Consider the following 12654-nt stretch of genomic DNA (forward strand, 5'->3'; position numbering starts at 1 on the left):
CAAACGACATCAGTATTGAAGCCCTGTACAGGGAGATATCCAAATCGTAATGCATGAAGGTCAGTGTAGTCGCACCCTGTAATAAGGGAGACTTTAACTAATAAACTGTACTAATTGGCCCAACCAAAAATTTTAGAAAACAATATGTAGATGGAAATATGAGTCTAGTTTCAGGGAAAAATCACGAAACTGATTTTCGAGTTGTGAAACTCAAGATATGATTTTTAAGGTGACATCGACACAGTTAGCCAGCTGTCTGGAAATTTTTAAAATGGACTGCGATAGTAAGCGAATTTAGTCTGTGAACCCCTCGTGTCCGACTCCGGCAACGGTCTCGGGTACGGGGCGTTACAATCGACTTACTCCCTGTAGACCCTGAGATTGAAAGAACTTTTCAACAACGAAGAAGACAAGCAGCTCAAAGAAGGACTGAAGAAATTAATTTTGAAATTTCGAATCAATGAAACAGAGCAAACCCTGCCCAAAATCCTATCCTTATTGATGATGATAGGGATAGAGCTCTAAGACAGTATTTCATGCCAGTGTTTCATGAGCTTAATTCGGGCATTAGGAGACTTGAAATCAAGGTGAAAAAATTTGAGCTGAAGCCAGTCATGTTCCAGATGCTTCAAATAGTGGGCCAATTTAGTGGAATGCCTACCAAAAATCCTCACCTTCACTTAAGACTATTTATGGAGGTGAGCGATTCTTTCAAACTAGCCGGAGTATCCGAGGATGCACTGCGATTAATGCTATTCCCATATTCGCTAAAGGACAAAGCTCAAGCCTGGTTGAATTCATTGCCACCATATTCCATTACCATATGGCAAGAGTTACCAGAAAGATTTCTTATGAAGTACTTCTCACCTAGCAAAAATGCTAAGTTACAGAATGAAATTACTACTTTCCAACAAATGGATGATGAGTCCTTGTATGAGGCATAGGAAAGGTACAAAGGATTACTATGGAACTGCCCTCATCATGGAATCCCGTATTGTATCCAACTTGAGACATTCTATAATGGTCTTAATGCTCACATTAGAATGGTAGTATACACTTCTACTAGTGGAGCTCTCCTTTCTAAGTCTTATAACGAGGATTATAAAATAATTGAGAGGATTGCCAACAACAATTATCAATGGTCAACCAACTGAGTAGCGTCAAGAAGACGAGTCGTTGGAGTACATGAAGTGAATGCTCTCACTTCACTTGCATCTTAGGCATCCTTGATATCCTCAATGATTAAAACTTTACTACTAATGGGTTTAATAGTTTGTAGCTAAGCCACCGAATCAATTCAAAAATGTAGCCTGTGTTTATTTTGGGGAAGGGCACTTGTTCAAAGAATGCCTGTCAAACCCATAATTCGTGTATTACATGGGTAACAGGAACCAGAACCGAGGAACGCAAGGACTGTAATCTAATTTTTATAACCCATCTTGGCGAAACCACCCTAATTTCTCTTAGAGTAACAAGGGGCTGGACCCAGTAACACTTATGCTCAACCTAAACTGACCCAACCCCTATATTTCTCAACAAGTTCAGAATCTACCTCAAGCTGAAACTTTCAATGGCTTAGAAAACCTGTTGAAGGCATACATAATGAAAAATGATGTCTTAATCCACAGCCAAGCAGCCATATTGAAAAACCTAGAAAACCAAATGGGCCAGCTTGCAACTGAACTTAGGAACCAACTACAAGGTGCTTTGCCTAGTGATATGGAGAACCCAAGAAATCTAGGGAAAGAACATTGTGAAGCAATGACATTAAGGAGCGTAAAGACATTAGATCCTAACACTTGCAGAGTTGAAGAGGAGCCAGTTGATGCTCAAGATTTAGTGGAAGTTTAACCAAGTGTTGAAATTCTAGCTTCACCAGAACCAGAATCTGCAAAACCCGATAAGGTAACTTCAAAAGCATAAACAAGAAGTCTAGTTCAAGAAATTTCTAGACGTACTCAAGCAACTTCATATCAACATTTCGTTGGTAGAAGCACTTGAACAAATGCCAAATTACGTCAAATTTATAAAGGATATCCTGTCTAAGAAACGAAGACTTGGAGAATTTGAGACGGTAGCCCTGACGAAAGAATGCAATGCATATCTTCAAGACAAACTACCCTCAAAGTTTAAGGATACTGGATGTTTTACGGTACCTTGCAACATTGGAGTAACTTATTGTGGTATGACATTATGCAATTTGGGTGCAAACATCAACTTGATACCCATGTCTGTATTCAGAATGTTGGGGACAGGCGAAGTTAGATCTACTATAGTTGCACTTCAATTAGTAGATTGATCTTTAGCACATCTAGAAGGAAAAATCGAGGATGTATTGATACATATAGATAAATTTAACTTTCCTCGTGACTTTTTTATCTTAAACTTTGAAGTAGATAAAGTGGTGTCAATCATCCTAGGAAAGCCTTTCGTAGGAACTGGAAGGACCCTTATTGATGTGTAGAAGGGCGAACTAACCATGTATGTTCAGGATGATTAGGTAACATTTAATGTTTTTAAGTCTATACGATTTCCTGACATAATTGATGATTGTTTTGCAGTTCCCAAGTTGGAGGAATTAGTCATAGAAAAGGAACTCAACTTTGTTGAGGACACATTAGAGCAAATTTTGACATTAAATGGTCTGAGTGATGAAGATAGGGAGGAATACTTAGCTTTGGTAGAAGCTAATCAAAGGGGATTTAATGCATAATCCTTCTTTGAATCTTTGGAATTAGAAAGTAGAGATTACGTCCAGCCAAAAGTGCCAATTGAGGAGCCACTAAAATTAGAACTGAAGGTACTTCCCTCACATTTAAAATATGTTTATTTAGGTAACGCTTCTACTTTGCCTGTGATTGTTTCAGCGGAGTTGACTGAAGAGCAAGAAGAGAAACTCATCCTAGTATAGAAACAATCCAAGAAGGCTATCGGATGGACCATTGCTGATATTCGTGGCATTAGCTCACAAGATCATCCTAGAAGATGGTGAGAAGGGGATGATTGATGGAAAATAGAGGTTGAACCCCATCATGAAGGACGTTATAAAAAAGGAAAGCATTAAGTGGTTAGATGTGGGTATAATTTACCCCGTCTCTGATAGTTCGTGGGTAAGTCTGGTCCAGTGTGTACCAAAGAAAAGAGGTATCACAGTTGTTGAGAATGAGAATAATGAGCAAATACCAACCAAAACGGTTACGGGATGGAGAATTTGTATTGATTATCGGAAGTTAAACAAGGCAACTAGGAAATACCACTTACCTTTTTTGTTTTTGGATCTATGCTAGATAGAATCCCGGAACGAGACTATTACTATTTTCTCGATGAATAATTGAGGTATAATCAGATTACAGTAGTGCCAGAGGATCAACACAAAATAACATTCACATCACCGTATGGTACATTCACATTTAGACGCATGCCATTTGGTTTATGTAATGCACCTGCTACATTTCAAAGATGTATGATGTCTATTTTTACTGACATGGTTGAAAAATAATTGGAAGTATTTATGGATGATATTTCAGTATTCAGAGATACATATGATAATTTCCTAGCCAATCTAGCCAAGGTACTAAGGCAATGCGAATAAACAAACCTCATACTTAACTAGGAAAAGTGTCATTTCATGGTACAAGAAGGTATTGTTCTAGGACATCAAAGAACGAGACATAAAATCGAGGTAGATAAAGAAAAGGTAGATGTTATTGAGAAACTCCCACCTCCAACATCTGTAAAAGGTGTTAGAAGCTTTTTGGGCCACACTGGTTTCTATCAGAGATTTATCAAGGACTTTTTCCAAAATTGCTAAACCCTTATGCAAATTATGGATGAAGGACACTGTGTTCAAATTTGATGAGGACTATTTAAGAGCATTCAATGATCTGAAGAATCAATTAGTTTCAGCACCCATTATCGCCACACTGGATTGGGAATTGCCATTTAAATTGATGTCTGACGCAAGTGACTTCATGATAGGAGCTATGATGGGCTAGTGAAAGAACAAAGTTTTTCATCCTATCTACTATAGAATTCAAACTTTGATCGGAGCTCAACTAAATTACACGGTAAAAAAAGAATTACTTGCTGTTGTACTTGCTTTTGACAAGTTTCGATCTTATCTTGTAGCTACCAAACTGACTGTCTATACAGATCACTCGATAATTAAATACTTACTTGCCAAGAAAGATGTTGAGCCGAGATTGATTCGATGGGTACTTCTACTCCAAGAGTTCGATCTAGAAATTCAAGATCAAAAGGGAGTAGAAAACCAAGTAGCATCTCACTTCTCCAGATTGGAGCCGTAACAAGGGACTTCTCTAATTATACCCAATCAGGAGACATTACCAGATAAACACATAGTTAAGGTAAATCATGCCCATAATACCCTTTGGTTTGCTAATTTTGCTAACTATTTAGCTTGTAGTTTGATGCCTCTTGATAAGTCATATCAACAAAAGAAAAACTTTCTTCTCAATGTACTATTTTTGGAAAGAACCGTACTTGTTTAGAAAGTATACAGATTAAATGATCAGGAGATGCATGGTAGAAGATGAAGTACATGGGATTTTATATCATTGGCCACACAGCTCCAAGTGGGGGACACTTGGGAGGTGCACGTATTGCAGCCAAAGTATTGCAATCCTGATGTTTTTGGCCAACGCTATTGAAAGATGCGTATGCTTACATAAAGAGTTGTGATCGATGCCAAAGGGTTGGGAACATCACCAACAGAAATGAGATGCCTCGAACTAACATCATTGAGGAAGAATTATTCGATGTTTGGATATTGACTTACTTGGTCCTTTTCCTCTGTCTTTTGGTCACAAGTATATATTGGTAGTAGTACATGTCTAAGTGGGTTGAGGCCGAGGCATATTCGACGAATAATGCCAAGGTTGTGATGAAGATTTTGCAGAAACATGTGCTCACAAGGTTTGGAACCCCTAGGGCCATCATCAGTGATGAAGGGTCCCATTTTATAAACAAATGGTTGAAATGGTTACTCGAAAAACATGGAGTGAAACACAAGGTTGTCGCAACTTACCATCCGCAGACAAATGGACAAGTTGAATTGGTGAACAAAGAGATAAAAGGCATACTTGAGAAGGTAGTTTTTCCAAACCGATGTGATTGGTCCAAAAGACTAGATGACACTTTATGGGCCTACAGGATAGCATACAAAACACCTTTAGGTATGTCACCCTATATGTTGGTTTTTGGGAAAGCTTGTCATTTGCCTTTCAAGTTAGAACATAAAACTTACTGGGCTCTCCACAACTCAACTTGGATCTTAAGTTTGCTAAAGAGAAATAGATGCTTCAACTTAATGAGTTAGAAGAGTTTCGAATGATTTCGTATGAGAATGCCAAACTATTCAAGGAAAGACTGAAAAGATGGCATGACAAGCAGTTTCAAGTTCGAGAATTTGAAGCAAGTCAACAAGCCTTATTATTCAATTCCAGATTAAGGTTCTTTCTAGGTAAGCTAAAATCACATTGGTCCAGTCCATTTACGATTCACCAAGTTTTTCCATATGGATTTGTTGAACTTTAAGGTAAATGAGGTAATTTTCAAGTTAATTTTAAGCGCTTAAAACATTACTGGGGGGATAAAATTGAGCGGGATAAAGTTTTGTTCATTTTATTGGATACTTAATGCTTCTCATTTTCTTTTAAATAAATAGTTTAGGGTATATTTTCAATATTAGTATGTTAAAATAAATTCGGTCTAGGAGGTTGGAACTTAAGCGGGACCTTTTCGGACCCCTCCAATTTTTCCTGGGAATTGATTTTAACATAATCTTTTGAGAAATTATTCCCAAAATGGTTAAATAAATATTTCGTTTTTTTCAAATAAAAGGGTCAATTTTGATCCAAGTTTTAATTGCAGCTCAATTTTTAAATTTTCTTTAAGTTTAGCTACTTGATTGAATTATTTGAAAATTTTGGTTGTTCTTTTTCTAAATATTAAAATTAGTTGTCTCTTTCTGCAAATATTTTTTAAACAACTAAAATCAATGTTTAATTTTTATTTTTAAATAAATAAGGGTGATAATAACTAATATATAATTATATTTATTATAATGTATAATTATTATCAACTTTGTATAGAATTAGAATTAGTTTAAATCTTATCATATTTTAATTAAAAAAATTTATTTTAATAAATAAAGCCATAGGAATTAAAATATTAATATATATTATATTATTTATTAATTGTTGTTAACTTTATAAGACATTAGGGCTTATAGTAATTTAGCATTATTTTATTCTTAGAATTTTAGTTGAACTCCTTCTATCCATTACATTAAATACTACCTTCTTCATCCATTATTCACACCATTCATCAAACCAATTTCCTTATACACCCTTCCCACCATCGGCCTTAGCATTTAAACCCAGCAACTGCCACACCTCCAAGCTGCCAGCAGCAACATCGACAAATGCCCCTATGCCTACCAGTAGCTGAATAACTTAGCAGCTTCTGCACGTCACACGCCTGGCGACTTGCGCACCAGCCCAGCAACTACTTCCAATTGCATCCACTATCCCACATGCTGCTACTCCCATGCGCACGCTGTCGTCGCATCTGCACTTGGTGTAACTGCTAGCATGCACAGCCTCTACCTCACACACGCTGCTGCTTGCTGCCCACGCACATGCTTCCTGGCGCACTAGCCCTTGATCGCAAGCTGCTACTACTCCTTCCTTCAAAACCGTGCATACCCTTTGCACCAAACTTCCGTCACATTTAGCCACCAACCGGTCATCCTTCCAACTAGCCCTTGACCAAAATCTTTTGCTTTAAATTTTAATTTATTTTATTGAGTTCTTAGTTTTTACACAAAGGTGGTAAGAAATTCCTTTCTCTTAAATTTTAATTTAATTATTTACCTTTTCAAATTTCATGAATTGTTAAATTCTTAAGTTAATTAAAATTTTGAGAAAATATTTGTTTCCATCTCATGTTCAGGTTAGTCATGCCTTGCAAAAGAACTCGTACCTCTATTCAAGTTGAGGAATCACAAAATAAATTTCACTCTGAAGAAGCCAAAGAAAGATAAGATAGCAACTTCAAAAATTAGCAAATGCTTCCCAAAAAAGGCTTTACACTAAAAGAAAGCAACTATATTGATTTCATGGTGCGCATTCAACAAATTACTGAAGCCCTCAATTGCGAGTTATTTTGTGAGAAAAGACCTAGTGCAAATGAAGAGTTAGTTCATGAATTTTATGCGTATTTGACCTCAAGTGAATTAACATAAATTTTTGTTCGAGGAATCAAGGTACTAATAAGCTCAAATGCTATTAGTGAAATCTTTCAATTACCTGATTTTGAAGACGACGGATATTCTTCTTTGATCAGAAATATTGAGGCTGAAAAATTGCAAGAAATTCTCGAGGAACTTACAGTTCTAGGTTCTAAGTGGACTGTGTCAAATCATGTAACTCACACTTTTTAGAGAGAATATTTGACGCCATTAGCGAATGTATGGTTCTATCTCATTCAATTTTGCCTTATGCCTATTTCACATAGGACCACAATTTCATTAGAGCGAATGGTCTTGTTATAATTGATTTTAACAACAAAGACCATTGATGTGGGAAAAATCATTCTAAGAGAAATGCAAAATTATGCTGCTAGATGTTCTGGCCCAGCTTACTTTCCCTTTACGATAACAATTTTGAGCTTGAAAGCTAAAATTCTTGCAAACGTAAAGAAGATAGGTTATAGCTAGGGCACAATCACAGATTGGGACCTCTACTGAATAGCCTGAGATTTTGTTCTACAACAACTAGTTGAATTGTATGAGGATCCTGAAGAAGAGAAGAAGATCCCATAGAGATCGAGCTAAAGTAGTCAGCTGAAATCCCTGATAAGGAAAAACCAATTGAACCAATAATCGAACCTGACATGGCGACCTCAACATTCAGAACTCAATCACCGCGTCCAAATCTTCGTGATGAGCTGTCAATGTTGATGGGCATAATACAACATATGCAATGGCAACACAACAAGCTTACTGGAGATATTAAAAAATACGGGATGACTCAAAGAGAAGCGCTTTTACAAAAATATTGAATGACTCGTTTATTTTTGTGCTTGATTTTCCAGATTTCATATTTGAACCATGGAGTCCAATATCGAAGAGGGAATAAAGAAATTCATGCAAAAACAAAGACGGTGGAGCAAAAGATGTGTCAGATTCTAAGGGATTTGCAAATAAATAAGAATGAAAGATATTTACTTTATATTCTTTTCTTTCCTAGTATATTTAATGTTTTTAGGATTAGGTTCTATTAGGATTTTTTCTTGCATAATAAAATAAGAGGTGGAAATCATAAATAAAAATAAACAAGTTATAAAATAAAAAGTGTGGCAATAGATATGTATATGTCTAGGGTTGGATCTAGAGAGAGCTTGGTACTTACGTCATCAAATTGAATCACCTTCTCTTTTCTAGAATCCTACCTGGTGTACAATATCTATTCTCTTCTAACAATGAGGACATTGTTCATCTTAAGTAGGGGGACCGAAAAAATGAAATTATTTCCTCTCAGAATAAAATTTTCGTTTAATTATGGTTAGGTTGTATTTTGTTCAAAAATTTCAAATTTTATCAAGTATGCTAAACTTTAGTATGAATAAAGTTCTATTATCTTAATAATTGTTATGTTAGCTAAATTATGACATAAATGTACTCTTAATAAAGTACGTAAATCATACCATAAAATTTTTAATTCCTTAGGAAAACTAGGTATGCGTGAAAGTTTAAGTCCCTAGAATTTACTTAGTAATTTCTTGAGGCGGAATCATAGGAAGCACAAAATTTTGAAAATGATTTAGGCAAACTTTTTTTTGGACCGTTTGAGCCTTTTGAGCCAAACTTGATGAATTTTTACCCTTTGAAACTCAACTTTGAGACTTTATGGCCTAATTTTATTTGAACCTTTGCAATTTAACCATCACTTCTCTTTTGATTATTTTCAAATTGTCCCAAATGCTAGACTCAGTCTCTTCAGAATATTATTTGAAAATAAGTTTAGGGGAGTTGAAAAGAAGTATCAAATGCTCAAAAAAAAAAGAGAGCATATGTACTCGAAGGAAATAGATGTACAAAAGAGCGTGTAAAAGAAAAATGAGTTGGTGTATTGATGGTAGTTATTCCGAAGGTCCGATACAAGCTGAGTCTAGGATTTTAGCCTAAATTTATCTATCTCTTACCTACCCCTCACCTAGCCATGTTACAACCTATTTAAAAGACCTATTGATTTAAGTTTCTATGCTACCTACATTCTAGAGAGAAATTAATATGTTTAATATATGAAGGCATAAATTAAACTCAATGGTTGCAGCTTAATCTAAAATAAGGGAATAAAATCAAATTTATAAGGATTTAACATGTCTTTATTGGGAAAACATTTAGTCTATTTTTGCTACCATGATAATAATTTAGATCAATTTGAACGATATGTATACTTAAATGACATAATATAATTAATTTTAAATTTAATCCAATTTATGTTGTGTTAAATATTTATAATTGATTATATTGTGGAAAAGAGACCCAGTTGTGCTAATATGAAAAACTGATCCAATCGAGCAATTGAGCTGCCCAAACCAGTCCAAAATTCTAACCCAATTAGCTCAAATTAGCTGATTTATTTACTTGCAAATCAGCCCTTGAATTCTCCTTGAAATCGCATTCAAACCCCTCCACTTATTATGCTTTTGTAGATTTGCCCCTAGCTAAATATAGCAAGTTGAAATCTTCAACAAATGCATGAGTGGTGGCCAGTCATGGGGGAGTTAATGGCTGCTAATTATTTTCTATTTTTAGTAGCCACTCCTGTGACAGCCCTAAATTGACCCTAGTCGGAAAGCGGTTTCGGGACCGCTAAACCGAGTCACCAAATTATTTGAATATGATAATTATTGTCTAAAATATGTGAATATGAATGTGTGAAAGTTTTAAGCTTTGATTTAGTTAATTGCATGTGAATTTAGTTAATAGGACTTATGTGTGACACTTTTGAAATATGATAGGTTAATCTATAAGGATCTATTAGTGCATGTAATCAAAGGGGTGGACTTGCATGTCAATTTCCCCCATTTAATTACTAATGGCCGGCCATGACAAAGGGTGATGGGTAAAACATGTCATAGACATGTTGTGTTAATGGTTTATGTTAGAAATAATAAAATAAGGGGCTAGTAATAAAATAAGGAGATGGAGGGTGATAAAAACAAAGTCCCATCATCTTTTTTTCATCTTGCCGAAACCATAAGGAAAGGAAAAAAGAAAAATGGAAGGAAGAACACCTAAGGCATTCGGCCATCTTGTATTGGGAATTAAGGTATGATTTCATATGTTTTTCTTTGGATTTTGAGAAATTTAAATTGGTTTTAAAGCTCCTAAAATGACCCATGTATGTGATTTTGTGTTTGGGATGCATGAAGCATTCGATCATGAGCTCAATGGGTTACATTGTGTATGTTTTGGTAATTTGTGAGGAGAAATGTTTCTAATTGAGTATAAACAAACTAAATTACTATATGTCGCTCAAATGAGCTTGAGTAGTCGGCTAATGAATTTAGTTGAGTTATAATACTTGTTTAATAATAAAAAGAACATGAGCTTAATGCTCAAATAGCATTCGGCTTTGGACTAAGTTAAATTAGTTAAGAAATGAGTTCCAAGATAGTGAATTATGTGTTAAAAGAGGGATTTAGGTTGTATATACGTGTTTAGATTGAAAACAAGAGGCTATGTTAGCTAATTGAGGGATTCGGCCATGGTATTATAGTGAATAAAAATTTGAACAAGGGTTTTAATTGTATGATAGGTTTTCGGATATGGTTGATTGGATAATAAATTGGTGTGGGTGTTTTGAATGAGATATGTACAATTATAAGTTAAATTTAAGGTTTGTTAAATTTATCCTTATCATTGCCGAATGAGTTCAATGGCTAAAGAAAATTGTTAAGTGCTTAGTTAAGGTGCATTCGGTCATTTAGGATGAGTATACATTTGATAATGTTTTGATACTTTGAAATGGAATTTAATTATTAATGAGTTATAAGCTTGTTGAATTTTGAGATGTAATTGGGAGTAAATTTGATATGAGCATACTTTGTTAATGACATATTGATAAATGTTGAGTTACGATACCATGATATTAAGCTTAGAGGCATTCGATCATGAGATGGATTAAGGTGAACTAAATGATATTCGGCAATGGTACTTTTTACATGAGAAATTCGGTGTTAGTTGTATTAAATGAGGTTGAGGTAGTTGCCGAATGTGTTTATAATTAAGTAAGGTTAATAATAGAGCAATGAGTGGCTAGTAGAATCTAGTTAGTCCTCTTATTGTATTCGGCCATGAGTTTGTATAATTGGTTTGTAATAGATTAAATTTGTTTATTCAAGCTCAAGAGCTGAGGGAGTCTAATTCGGATAAGAGAGAAAGCTACCTAACCGAATAGTCGATCTGTAATCGTTCGACAACTTCCGAGGTAAGTTCTTAAGTAATTGAGTTTGATTCCTTTGTAAGTTTTAAGTGATTAAACGTTGAGTAAATTCAATTATAATAGGACATGATGAGTTGATTTAATAAGATATGATGTGGCCATGATATGTTCTAAGCTCAAATGGTAAGTTCTTAAGTGTTTGAGCTTGGGAATTTAAGGGTAATTTAAAATAGTCTGCTTAGGACAGCAGCAGTAACGTGACTTTAGAAAATCACTATAAATTGTTGGTGTGGAATTATAGGCTGCATAAAATATGTAATCAAGGCTTAATTAGTCTAGTTTCTTGTAAAAGAGACCTTGTGAGCAAAGAAATTTCCTATAAAGAGATATTTAAAGTTGTGTGAGACGGTGTCAGAATGACTCCGAAATCCCCTGTTCGGTTTTTAGAAAATCATTATAAATTGTACAAAAATGGTTATAAGATAAAATTTATATGCTTAGACTCCTTAATGAGTCTAGTTTCAAATGAAATCAAATACAACACATTTTAAATTCTATAAAATGAGAAATTTGATTCGTAGTGAAGAGTGGTCAGATTAGTCAAACAGTGAACAGGGGAAACTTTAAGAAAAATCTGGTATTGATTGGCCAAACCTAAAATTCTGGAAATTTTATGGATGGAAGATATACGAGTCTATATTCAGGAAAAATTAACGGAAAGTGATATGGAGTTTTGTAGCTCCAGTTATAAATAATTTAGTGACTATTGTTCAGGAAAAACAGCTTGTGCTGAATTTGAGATTACGTTGTAAACCTTGATAAACTTGTTTTAGTTGCTCATAAGCTATTGATTAAACCCATACTTGAATTCTAAATCGTGATATTGTAAGTTTATGAGTATTCGAATATGAAATGATAGTATGGCGTAAAATTGAATTATTCATTGGAAAGTGATGGATGTAGATTCGGCCAAGACCAAGTCTGTACATGATAGTATATGTGGTATGTGAAGTATATTTGAATAAATGTGAAAGTGTATATATGTGATAAGGCTAATGACCGATATGATGTAAGTGTATATATGTGATAAGATGTGTGAATGTGAAGTGTATATATGTGATAAGGCCTAATGGCCGATGTGATGAATGTGAAAGTGTATATATGTGATAAGTGATTA

The 12654-nt window shown here is 34.8% G+C and overlaps 1 protein-coding gene and 1 non-coding gene across 2 annotated transcripts; one reads left to right on the forward strand and one right to left on the reverse strand.

The window, feature by feature from the left end:
- Window positions 1-692: 692 nt before the first annotated feature.
- On the forward strand, window positions 693-1851 carry LOC107952451 (uncharacterized). Its single transcript, XM_016887701.2, has 2 exons — window positions 693-931; window positions 1629-1851. The coding sequence occupies exons 1-2, from the start codon at window positions 693-695 to the stop codon at window positions 1849-1851; spliced, it is 462 nt and encodes a 153-aa protein (XP_016743190.2).
- Window positions 883-988, reverse strand: LOC121219008 (small nucleolar RNA R71). The gene has a single exon (XR_005915489.1). It is a non-coding gene; the product is annotated as a small nucleolar RNA R71 (small nucleolar RNA).
- Window positions 1852-12654: the final 10803 nt, after the last annotated feature.

The sequence above is a fragment of the Gossypium hirsutum genome, chromosome D06, assembly GCF_007990345.1.
Source record: "Gossypium hirsutum isolate 1008001.06 chromosome D06, Gossypium_hirsutum_v2.1, whole genome shotgun sequence".
NCBI lineage: Eukaryota > Viridiplantae > Streptophyta > Magnoliopsida > Malvales > Malvaceae > Gossypium > Gossypium hirsutum.

Coding starts and splice junctions, on each gene's coding strand:
- LOC107952451 (XM_016887701.2), top strand. CDS start 693: ATGGAGGTGAGCGATTCTTTCAAACTAGCCGGAGTATCCGAGGATGCA. Junction 932..1,628: donor CAAATGGATGATGAGTCCTT/GTATGAGGCATA, acceptor CTTAATCCACAG/CCAAGCAGCCATATTGAAAA.